We start from the raw sequence: 13383 nt of genomic DNA on the forward strand, positions 1-13383 counted from the left end.
TTAAGAATAGAAAATTATCAAACATTTAGGCCCAATACATGAAATTAAAAAAAAATACAAAATCAGAACATAGGTTTAACAAAACAACAGACTGGAGATACTGGACAATGTAGTAACTTTGCACATATATCAATAGAAAAGACCCAATTTATAGACAAAACCTTAAAATATATTAAAATACATCAAAAGACCCATCAGCACATGGAACAGAATATAGATGTCCAATGTGCCATAATTAGAGCCACAGAGGGAGAAGAATAAGCAAAAGATGAGAATTAAACAAATAATGACAGATAATTTCTTTACATTATGAAAGACACTTAGAAACTCAAGAATCTTCAATGTGGTTCATGAGTCATGTTATGGAACACCCACAATTAACCAAAAATTAACTTGAAACCAGAGTGAGAAGAAACAACATATTACATTCATTAAAAGAAATTAAACCTGTACCTGCTTCTTTCCTTAGAACCCTGATGTGAGTAGTTTACACCTGTGATGGCTACAGAATAAAGCACATAAGTGGTTGTCTTGGGCATAGTCTCATACACGTTGCTTCAGAAGCATAGTATAGAGCCCCACACAGGCAGGTTTTATTGCCTCACTGGAGATTAAGACTAGTGTTGACATGTTTTTATTTCTTTTTTTTTCATTTAAATATATTTTTTTAAATTTAATTTATTAGTTTTCTTTTCAGTGAATACAGGCAGTTTGGTACCATTATTTAGGCTCATCTGTGATCTACCCCCTCCCATTAGACCCTCCTTGTTAATGAAAATGGGTCGTGCATCTGGATGTTTTTATTTCTTAAGAAAGTTTGGGGCTGGAGAGATGGCTTAGCGGTTAAGCACTTGCCTGTGAAGCCTAAGGACCCCGGTTCGAGGCTCGGTTCCCCAGGTCCCACGTTAGCAAGATGCACAAGGGGGCGCACGCGCCTGGAGTTCGTTTGCAGAGGCTGGAAGCCCTGGCGAGCCTATTCTCTCTCTCTCCCTCTCTATGTCTTTCTCTCTGTGTCTGTCGCTCTCAAATAAATAAATAAAAAATTTAAAACAAAAAAAGAAAGTTTGACAAAGCTACATTTTAATGTGATATTTCATTGTTTTTATACATTGGATCAAAATTCCTTAAATTATTGTACTGCAAATTGTTCTGTGGGTTAAAGAGACTTTAATTAATCATCAGAATTCAAGTTCTGAAGAATATGACTTCAAGCATCAGGTAGAAAAATATAAAAAAAGCAAACAGATGGGCTTTCAAATAGAGAACACCAATGTACTTAGTCACATGCCACACAGCACATGAGTGATTCATAGGTAAAAATTGTAATTGTTCTGATACTTAGCATTAATCAGAATGTTATGGTCCTCTTATTAATTATAGGAAGCCTTTTCTATTCATCCCACTGTTGCTGGCATTGGGGAATTTATTTTCTGTTGTAGTTCTGGCTCATTTATATGTGGGTTGAACCTGATAGCAGGCAATAATCCCTGAGAGACAGATACATCCATGAGGCTATTGTTGCAGACACTGGAAGGAGAGACAGGACCAAAATTTAAGGAAATCTCTGATCTTGTTAAGTCTCTAGATCCATCCCTTGTCTTTCTATTTGCCAGGACAGTGTGTCCCACCTGGCTTAGACTTGTCTGATGTCTTGTGTAATTCTTCCACATTGTGTATTTATGTCACATTCTATTTGATTTTCTGTTTCTAGGATTCATGGACTCAGCCCAAAGGCCTAGGGAGAATTTCCATTTTAGGGAGAGGCACAAATGAAAAGAAAATTTCTAGTGACATCTTTGAACCTGATGGACCAATGAGTTTTTGTTTTAGTTATTCCTTTTTAATTCTCATTTTACAAATACCTTGAAAATTTACATAAAGTTACCGCAGCTACTTTGTTAGAACACAGTAGATTTGAGTGCATGTAAAATTAGAGGTTAGGACTCAGAAGTGGGTGCATGATGAACCTGGTATTGTATGCTATGCAAGAGAGATGTTTCACCTAGCTGAATCATGAGAATAGAAAGCAAATATGACCAGTGTGATTCATTTAATTCTCACTATAATTCTGGAGGTAGATCAAATTGTGAGTCCTCAATCTCTCTAAACTCTTTATTTCTTATTATCTGTTTAAAGCTATGAGGATGTGATGGTTACCACTTTTTATATTTGTAATATAAAGAGAAATAGAATGAAATTAGGAAGCTTATTTAAGACATAGCTTAAAATATTTTTTTATTTATTTGAAAGAAAGGGAGAGAGAAAGAGAGAGAGAAATAGGGAGAGAGAATGGGCACAACAAGGACCTCTGGCCACTGCAAATGAACTCCTCTGTCACCTTGTGCATCTGGCTTATGTGGGGCCTGGGAAATTGAACCTGGGTCCTTTGGCTTTGTTGTCAAGTGTCCTTAACTACTAAACTGTCTCTCCAGCCCATGACAAAGTTTTAATCCTGTTTGGGAGAGTCTGTGATAATCCCAGATTCTCAGAGAAAGAAAGGAAAAATGTCAGGCAGGAATTCCAGTTAGAAAGCCAATTTAAGAATTCTGGTTTTGTGTGCTTATGTATAATGTCACTAGAAAATCACTAGAAACAAGTCATGGCCAAAAGTGATTTGGTGGAAAAATTAGAGAACAAACACTCCTTCCCACAGCCAAACATGATCTATGCCTGTGAACACTGTCTCCCACACTTTCTTAGGACTCACTTTTGACATGGCTGGGACATTAGGGCTTCTACAAGATGGAATTGTATTCCATGTGTGTTAACCTGTGGTGCAAGCATGGGAACTGAGTTCTGAGTGTTAAACATGGGCCTCTTCTGGGATATACATTTTCATATAAATCACTTAGAAGGCTTGGAAGTCCATAGTATCATAGAAATTTAGTAGATAAGTCCAAATGTATGTTTATGTGTTTGGTTCAGATTGTCATTAGTTTGTCTATTCTGGCTTTAAGCTCACAGTGATCCCAGTGCCTCAACCTTTCAGGTACCAGAACTATGGATACATACCACTAGACTCAGATTTCATAAACACATTTTAAACACTTACCTACAAATATCTCTAGATTAGGAACTTTAAAAAATATAAGCATATTGCAAATTGGTTGTATTTCCATTGAATTATCTTCTCACTTCCTCTCCCAGCACGTCTTCCCCCAACGACCCACTTAATCACTGTGGGTCATAAATGCAGCTTTTATTTTTTAAACAAATCACCAGTACTAAAATAACTCAGTTTGGGAATGATTTTAATTATAACCTCACTGTTAATGAAGCCCCATTAGGCAGGGGAGTGTCAGCAGCATCAGCACCTAAGTAGTTGTGTCCATCTCATTCTTCCCACAGAGGACACGCGCCTTCAAGCACATACCGGATCCTCTGGGTTGTACTGAATCACATATTCTATCTGTCCATTCGGGCCATCATCTATGTCAGTAGCTCCATTATCTCCTGAAAATCCAGTAAATATCGTGGTTCCAACGGGAGTGAGCTGAAAGGAAAAGAGAAACCCTATCAATTCTCATTTCATAATCTGCTTGTGTTCCAGCACACAACCTGCCCTTTATTAAATGAAGACAATGAGAAGTCAGCTGTCCAGATCCAAAGATGTGAAGCATTAAAAAATTAGAGTAATTGCAGTCTTTACATAGGAATCTGACAATGTATGAAGTTTCTTTTATCATAAGCACTGCTTTGGGTAAAACAGGTTCAAAAGACTTTATAGCCAGTAGCATTTTAATACTTGTGGAGAAAAGCACATCTGTCATTCTCCCTTAAAAATTCGAGGTACTAGGTTGGAGAGATGGCTTTGCAGTTAAGGCGCTTGCCTGAAAAGCCTAAGAACCCAGGTTGGTGTCTCCAGTACCCATGTAAGCTATATGCACAAAGTGGCGCAAGCTTCTGGAGTTCATTTGCAGTGGTGGAGGCCCTGGTGCTCCCTTTCTCTCTCTCTTCTCTGTACCTTTCTCTCTTCTTAAAAATAAATAAATAGAAAATTGCTTTATTAGGTGATTTGTAAGCTAGAATCTTAAGTCCTGTAAGAAAGTTAGTCTCCTTATTTTCAAATAATTCATTTCAGGGAGAGTTAAATCCAAGGTTGGTCATTATATGCAAGTGGTAACTTTGGAGAAGAGGGTTATCAAAAGAAGAAAGCAGGGAGGTTCTTCAGAGCTTCCCATATTGATCAAGGAGGAGTTAGTCACATGAAAAGAGGTGAAGAGGTAAGCATTCTTTTAAACTTTTGATTAATGTGTGTGAAATTAACAGATGTAGCATATAAAACAATGATTGTATTTGACTTTTATACCTAGCCTAATTCTTTCTCATCTACCTAAAACACCACTGCTGCTTTCTCCTGCCTGTAGGTCTGTGAACTGTGTGTTTATTCTCCCCTTCCTTTTTGGTGAACCATGTATTATTCTCCCCTTCTCTCCTCAGGCTGGAGCTGAAACACTACTCATTGGACAAGCTTCAACTAACCAGACATCACCTCTGCCTGTAGCATTCCTGACAAAATCTCCCCATTCCAGGGACAAATTTAATGCCTTTTTGGTGCATGCATTTTTTGCCCATTAGTTCTGTAGTCATGTATTATTCCATAACTCCACACATTTTAATAGCAAATATAAACTCTGTACTTCCACAGGGCAAATACTTGTAGTTTTGTTCTTTTTTTTTTCTTTTTGCAAATTATTATTATTTTTTTTATAATGCATGTATGACCTTGTATCTTCTTTTTTTAAATTATTTATTTATTTATTTGGGAGCGACAGACACAGAAAGACAGATAGAGGAAGAGAGAGAGAATGGGCGCGCCAGGGCTTCCAGCCTCTGCAAACGAACTCCAGACGCGTGTGCCCCCTTGTGCATCTGGCTAATGTGGGACCTGGGGAACCGAGCCTTGAACCGGGGTCCTTAGGCTTCACAGGCAAGCGCTTAACTGCTAAGCCATCTCTCCAGCCCATCTTTTTGAAAATTATTGACTAGGATTCTGTCATGAAATACTATAAGAGTAGAGAAGAAAGGAGAGATCATGTAATTCTCTTGTCTGTTTAGGGGACACACTCAAATGTCCATGAGTATAAAAGCAGAACAAGAATTAATTTGTACTTACAAATAATGTTTAATTAGTAGAATAACCTGCAAGCAAGGAAGCATGCACAATGAGACTTACTATGTATAAAGAAGACTAGTAGGTTTTAAGTGGTAGCAGAAACACTCAATTGACCAAAAAGTAAGATGTGTATTATCGCCATATCTATTTGGTTATGTGATGTGTTTTTAGTTTTTAATTGAAATAACATTGTATATATTTATACTGTACAAGGCTTAAATCCAACTAATTAACAAATTAACAAATGTGAATATTAGTGTGAGAATTTCAATAGTGAGAATTTTTTCATTTCAATTTAATTTATTTATATATGAGAGGAGATAGATAGAGGGAGAATAAACATGCCAGGGCCTCTAGCCACTGAAAAGGAACTCCAGACACATGCACCACCTTGTGCAACTGACTTTATGTGAGTATTGGGGAATCAAACCCAGGTAATTAGGCTTTCCAAACAATCACTTTAACCAGTGAGCCAACATTCCAGCCCTATTTATTTTTTTAAGAAAAATAAACCTCATACCATATAATGTGTTTTAGATGCCCAATCTTTGTTCCTATGTCATTATTATAAAGAGAAAGCCCCATGACATTGACCTGAGCACTGAGATTTTGGGTATCACACAAAGGCATATGAAACAACTAAAAAAAAGGGGTTATATTAAAACAAAAAGCTTCTGTAAAGCAAAGGCAACAATCCTCAGAGTAAAAAGAACTTAAGAATAAAACAGAATCTTTCCAAAATGTACATATGATAAGGGATGTGTAAACAAAATATATAACAAACATATCAATAGCAAGAGAACGACCCAATTTAGAAATGGGCAAGTGACCTAAATAGCTACTTATTAAAAGAAGATATACATATAGTCAGTAGATATATGTGAAATTGTTAATGAGAGAAACAAAAATCAAAATAAAATTGAGATACCACATTACTACTATCCTCATAGCTTTCATCAAAAAGGCAAATGATAACAAGTCTACACATGGCAAAAAGGCCCTGTGGTAGTTTGAATGTCGTAGTTGAATGTATGATCCCATAGACTCAGGTTTTTATTAAAACCGAGCTGTCAACTTGAGCCCCTAATAGGCAGATCCTTGCTACATGGGAGGTATGTCCAGCCCTAAGGTGTGGAGAGCAGTTTGGCTCTCTGGCCTTTCATGTTTTGTGGTGTTTCCCAGGTGTTTGATGATGTCTTTCTGCTTAGAACTATGATAATGAGCCAGTTTATTCCACCATTGATGGTGTTCCCATGAACATTGAAAGTCAGAAATAAACCTTTTCCTCCTAGAGGTTGCTTATGATAGCATGTTTGTCCAGCAATGGGAAGCTAGCTGCAGTAGGACCTTTCACCCACTGTTGTTGAGAATGAAAATTAGTATAGTTGCTGTGGTAAAAGAGTTGCTTAAAAATTAAAAATATATCCTCAGAGCCATTCTTTACTGGATATATATGCAGCAAAATAATAAGATCATTATGTCCAAGAGATATCAGTAACACAAAGCAATTGAAATAAGTATATATCAGCTAATAAAGAAAACAGGTTATTTACATATAATGGACTACTATTCAACCAGAAAAAGGAAACATTTTCATTTGTAATAGCATGGATGGAAATGGAGGATATTATGTTAAGGGATAAAATGTAGGCACGGAATTAAATATCAAAGGACAGCATTCATGTGGAATCTAAAATGGTTTCCCTTGTAGAAGAGAGAGTGAAGTGACTATTAACATAGGGTACAGTAGTTTAAGGGGGGCACAAATAAAGGAGAGGTCACATGATACAGTTTCAGTGAGCAGGAAGACATCTAGTTTATATAAAATTAGTAGTCACTTTATAAATTAATAAAATTTCCAAAAATAAATTAGGAAAGTATTCATCTTTATAGTATGATAATATTTACAAAACATAAAATACTTCAAAGAAAGTATATCCAGAAGATCAAAGATATTCAGGTTGAGAACTGCAACACTGATGAGAGAAGTTACAGAAGATACAAATAAATCAAAATATATCCCTTGTTCATAGATTGAAAGAATTAATTGGGCTAAATGTCCATACACTCAAAGTCATCTACAGATTCATTGAAATACCACCCAAACACTAATAAAATTCTTCAAAAAAATTCAAAAACTTATAGTAACTTTGATCACAGAAAGAGAAAAACTAGAGATGTTACAAGAATAGACTTCAAAATATACTACAAAGTGACTATTACACATGCAGCCTGACACCATCATTAACAACAACAACAATAATAACAACAAGAGCATGTAGGGGGGCTGGAGTGATTGCTCAGTAGTTAAAACCACTAAGCCTGCAAAGCCTGATGGCCTGGGTTCACTTCCCCAGTTACTATGTAAATCCAGATGCACAAAGCAGTACATGTATCTGGAATTTGTTTCCAGTGTCAAGAAGTCCTAGCATGTCCATACTATCTATCTCAATCTTTCATTACCTCTCTTTCTCTAAATAAAATATAAATAAAATATTTTTAAAGTATATAGAGTAATAGAAAATAATATAGAGGGGCTGGAGGAATGGCTTAGCAGTTAAGGCATCTGCCTGCAAAGCCAAAGGACCCAATTTCAATTCCTCAGGAACCATGTAAGCCAGATGCACAAGGAGGCACATGCGTCTGGAGTTTGTTTGCAGTGGTTGAAGGGCCTGGCATGCCCATTCTCTGTCTGTCTCTCCCTCTCTCTTTCTTTGACTCTCTCAAATACATAAATAAATAAGCTTAAAAAGTAATGTTGAGACCAGAAATAAATATACATGTTTGCTTCCAAATGAATTTCTTTAAACAGTCCCCAAAATTACACACACACACACACACACACACACGGAGAGAGAGAGGAGAGAGAGAATAGAAAAATATAATTAGATGTTTCTTCTCAAAAATTCAAATCAAATGCATTTCATGACTTTGGTTCTTACATCCAAGACATGAAAACACTCTGTTCCCCACTTTTTCACACAGTTCCTTTGAAACTCAACTTCCTTTCTATGAATGTTAAGATTGGATGGAAGTACTTATGAAGGTCATTTTAGATCAATACTGTGATTGCTTATTTAAGAACTAAAGAAAGTAGGGCTGGAGAGATGGCTTAGCAGTTAAGTGCTTGCCTATGAAGCCTAAGGACCCCGGTTCGAGGCTCAGTTCCCCAGGTCCCACGTTAGCCAGATGCACAAGGGGGCGCACGCGTCTGGAGTTCGTTTGCAGAGGCTGGAAGCCCTGGTGTGCCCATTCTCTCTCTCCCTCTATCTGTCTTTCTCTCTGTGTCTGTCGCTCTCAAATAAATAAATAAAAAATTTAAAAAAAAAGAACTAAAGAAAGTCATGTTATATCATTAAATTTCCTGATTAAATAAGTGAATGATTTTAATTCTTCCTGAATTTACTTAGATGAGAATAAGTTACAAATTGAATTTAGCATTTGCATAAAAATTCATCCATCACAGAGCACTTCAGAGTAAGGGGAATCTAGTTTCTTTCTGAATACATGATGCTGGATGAATTACATATCCACACAGAATGTTAACTTTGTGTTCAGCGAACATAAAAATAAATTTAAGTAGACTGTAAATGAACATATATATTACAACATAACATTTCTGGAGGAAAAATAATGTCTTCAGACTATTGCAATCACCAGTGGTTAACTCAGTGGGACACACACAGCATCAGTCATAAAAACAATGGACACATTGGACTACTTTAAAAATAACCACTTGTGAAACTGAAGCTTCAAGAGCAAGGAGACATTTTTATTAGAGTTCATGAAAATATCAAGTTACTCCAGAAGGAAGAACATTAAACTCCTATTCTACTGTGAAAACCAATTTACCTAATTACTTTAGCAAATATTTGAAAATATCTATTATTATTATTTATTATTATTATTTACCTAATTACTTTAGCAAATATTTGAAATTATCTATTATTATGAATAGACACTGATACCACAACCTTCTAAGTTACTTTGAAGCAGGAGAAATGGCTCAGCAGTTACAGGTGCTTTCTTGCAAAACCTGCCATATCAGATTCAGTTCAGACATACACACCCACACACACACACAGATAAAAATTATATATATTATATATATATAATATATTACATTCATTATTATATAATATATACATAATATATATTATATAATATATATTATATATAATTATATGATATATAATATAATATATATGTATATGCATATATATGGTATTTACCAAACAGGAATATATATATGTATATAAAAGTATGATGTTTAAGAATGTCAAGGTACATTGTGAAAATTCAATGTTCATAATGTATATGTATATATGAATATTTCTACATGTATAATGCATATTGATCAAACTTTAATTAATTTTTCTATATTCTTAAAAATTGGCATTTGTTTGGATGGGAAATGTTTAATCTTTCTGTTTTTTTTTGTTTTTTTTTTTGGTAGGGTTTCACTATAATACAGGCTGAAATTCACTATATAGTTGCAGGCTGCCTTTGAACTCACAGCAAACCACCTACCTTAGCTTCCTGAATGCTGGGATTAAAGGTGTGTGCCTCCACATCCTGCTATTTTCCAGATTTTTTTTAAATAACATATATAATTGTGTAATGCCTCAGGGCAGAATTTATTCCTCCTATGTAACTTGATATCAATTACCTTACCTCCCTCATTTCTACCTCTACCATCTTTTCAAGGGGTGATGATACAACTCTCTGTTTATGACATAAAGTTTTTACCTTTCACATATGAATAAGGGTTTATATCATTTAATGTAGTGACCCACAGTACTTTTTATTTTGCTGTAAACTGTGGTCTCATTATTTATGAATGAATGAATGGTCTTTCAGGTTTTCCTTTTATCCACCTGCAGACATATCCGTTGAGTCCACAATTTGGCAATAGTGTGTACTGTTGCACAAAATATGAACATGAACATGCCTGTTTGATCCAGTGGTTTAATCTTTATTTGACAGAAACCCCAATTGGATCACATGGCCATTTTGGCATGCAAACATATATAAACGTCATCTCCTAATGAGCTACAATATGTACTCTAGCAACTAAGAGTTTCCCTTCTTTTGTCAGTCTAACATCTGGAGAGCTCGTTTGTACCTACCACTCTATGTCCTCGGTGTCAATGCAAATCTTAAAACAATGTGATTTTATTTTTTACTGAATTATTAAAACAACGCTTGGATTTGCATGGGTTTACTTGTTTGATGTGAAGAAATTTGAAGATAGTGAAATATACATATATATATAGTGATAATATCTCATTGTTGATAAATTTTTATCTCCAAAATTGGCTTAGGAATTATCAGCAATTGTTTTGTACAATTTGTTCATCAAAGGAGTAAGCCTAATTACTAAATGAAAAAATTGTCCCAAATTAATTGTTTTCAGTTACTCAGAGGGGTACAAATACTTGGGATGTTTTATTCACAAGTAACAGATTATAACCCTTGTCATAAGCTCACTTGACATTTAGGTGATAAGGTTGGTAATGTAATGAGTTCTTGACATTCTCTACTAGAGAAACAAAGAGCATTACAGTCTAAAATTTAACATGTATATGTCTTAATGCCCTTGACTACTTGAGAGTTTATTAAAAGGAGAGGAGGGGGTCATTGAAGTAAGAATTTGGGTATAAGTCCAATTATACTTACCAGTTTATATACTACATAAAGTTAAAAATCAATTACACAAAATATAATTAAAAAGTTGCATATAAAATTCTAAAAAGTAAACAATTTGTATTTATTATATCCAATGGCATCATAATTAATTAGCATGTGTCATTATAGTAAAAACCTGTAAAAAGGGTTGCAAAGAGAGTAACATATGTTGACTAATATATTGTCCAATTAACCTTTAAACTGTTTATTTTTAGATATAATATAATCTCAGAAGATCCAGATTATTCACAATTCACTTTTTCTAAATTGTTATAGAGAATTTAAAATAAATAAAATATATTTAATTATTTCAGAGACTGCAGACAGAGCTGAAAGAAGTAAAATTTTCACTATCAAAATCACACTCATGTTAACATGTGCCCCATGTAAACATCTGTATGATTAAAAACAGTTTGAAGTAAAAATAATCTTGGATCTTCATAACTGCATTAATGCAACTTATCTTCTATGTGTCTTAACTTTGCATTGTAAAATAAATTAGTTAATTTGATAAAATTTTCTACTTTAATAACCTAATATAAAATTAAAATGGTAATTATTATTTAAAAATTCAGAAGGATTTTGGTTTAAAGAGAAAAATAAAAGAAAATAACAATGAAAGAAAACTTTTAATAAAAGCAATAATTTGGCTTTCAACATATTTTGAATATTTAATCAAAATTTCCTTATAGGAATTCAGTTATGACTTTTATTAAAACAGTATCAAAAATTTGATTTTAAGAGTTTGCAGATAAATCAGGTGTGGTGGTTCACACTTGCTAGTCCCAACACTTGGGAGGATAATGGATGTGGATAACTATGAATTCAAGGCAAGGTTGGTCTACAAAGTGAGTTCTAGGCCAGTCTGTGCTAGAGTGAGACAATCCTCTTGAAACAACAAAAAAATTTTAAAAAAATGAATATATCTTAGCAAATAATTTTAAATTAATACAATTTCAGAAAGATATTTTCTTCTATTATTTAGTGAATCCACTTCAGAAATATAAACACATTTGTCTAATGTCTTAGAATGAAAACAAGTAACTCCTTATATTCATGTACTATACTTAATGAGTAAATTCAATGATCAAAAAGAAAAATCTCACCATCAAATGTATTTTACTGTAGCAAGTTTTCAAAAAAATTCTTAAACAAATAAATTAATCACTTTGTGTGTGAATGTATAAGTGAGTGAGTGTGTGTGTGTTTATGATTCATGAGCTTTAGATTTTCCTGGCTCCTCCTTCCATTGTCATAGATGTATTCGAATCACAGACATGAGCCACTTTGCCTTGGAATTTTCATGTGTGCTAAGTAGGACTGAACTCAAGTTGGTAGGCTTGCAAACAAGCACCTTTAAGGGCTGAGCCATCTCTCAAGGCTGTGGATTTCTTTAATTATATATATTTAAATATATATAGAATGTATTTGTTATAAGTTCTTAAGATATCTGTGGTGGTTTGAATAGTGGCCCCAATATATTCAGTTTTTTATTGTTTATAGTTTGCATCTGCAGCCACCTGGCTGGGGGTAGTGTCACTGGGTGGATCTTAAGGTGTAGTGGTGGGTTTGAGATTTCAATCTAAAGATATGCAAAATGAGCCTAGCTGAAGTTCCTGAAGTGTGCTGTGGCTTTTGGCTTTAGGCTTGTGCTTCTCTCTGTCTGTTTGGGCCTGTGAAGGTAGGCCAGCTTCTTCTGCCATTATGGAACTTCCCCTGGATCTGTAAGCTTCAATAAATCCCTTCCTCCATAACTGTGCTTGGTCTGGAAGTTCATCTCAGCGAACCTGAAGCTGTCTGCTACAATATCTTCTTAGTACTTCTGGGCATCTTATTCCATTATTAAATCAATCACTCAATACCATAACTCCCCTGAGGAGGTCCCTCAGGATAATGAGAGCCTGAGTGGGCAGATGAAAAAGTGAAACCTGTTATAATATATAAAATGAAATTAAAAAAAACAATCACTGATTAAAATATGAGAATACACTTTTGCATATAGCAACTAAAAGAGCACAAACCTCATTCACTGTGGCATAGTAACTCTCATGCTTGAAGGTGGGGGAATTGTCATTCCTGTCCCTCACCACAATTCTCACTTCATGGTAGATCACTGTGCCAACTTTCTTGTTCACACATTGGACTTGTACCACAATGGAGTGTATGTTCATGGGAGGCTGCAGAGGAGAAAGAATATCTTTTAAGCAACAACAGAGATTCATTTCTCAGCCTTGTCAATTCCTAATCACTCAGTCTCATTTTATACTTTTTCATTTTCACAGTGGTAAACTATAAAATCATGATAATTTTCCAGTAGATATTAGAGATAATCATAAATAAGTCTTCCATTGTTTAACTCAAAACCTAAACATATAGGACTTAAATAGCAATATAGAGTTTTACTTGTAAGTAAAATCACATAATCACTGCTGAAATTTGCATAAAGAAGCAATGACATAAATTTTTCATTTTTAAAGAAATAAACAACCTAAAACATTTTGTAAAAGTACAATATACTTATGATATATATGTATATCATATATATGTATATGTACATATATATAATGATAACTATAAGG

General features: G+C 34.5%; 1 protein-coding gene across 5 annotated transcripts in view; it reads right to left on the reverse strand.

The window, feature by feature from the left end:
* The window catches only part of Pcdh15 (protocadherin related 15), a 1075820-nt gene that overhangs the window by 317964 nt on the left and 744473 nt on the right, over window positions 1–13383 (reverse strand). For all 5 annotated transcript variants that reach the window (XM_045137141.1, XM_045137139.1, XM_045137140.1 and 2 more), the window contains 2 exons: window positions 12826–12981; window positions 3374–3493 (listed from right to left, as the gene is read on the reverse strand). In XM_045137141.1, coding sequence (XP_044993076.1) covers window positions 3374–3493; window positions 12826–12981 — 276 coding nt within the window. The remainder of the gene's footprint in view (window positions 1–3373; window positions 3494–12825; window positions 12982–13383) is intronic.

This window comes from Jaculus jaculus, chromosome 18, assembly GCF_020740685.1.
Source record: "Jaculus jaculus isolate mJacJac1 chromosome 18, mJacJac1.mat.Y.cur, whole genome shotgun sequence".
Lineage (NCBI taxonomy): Eukaryota > Metazoa > Chordata > Mammalia > Rodentia > Dipodidae > Jaculus > Jaculus jaculus.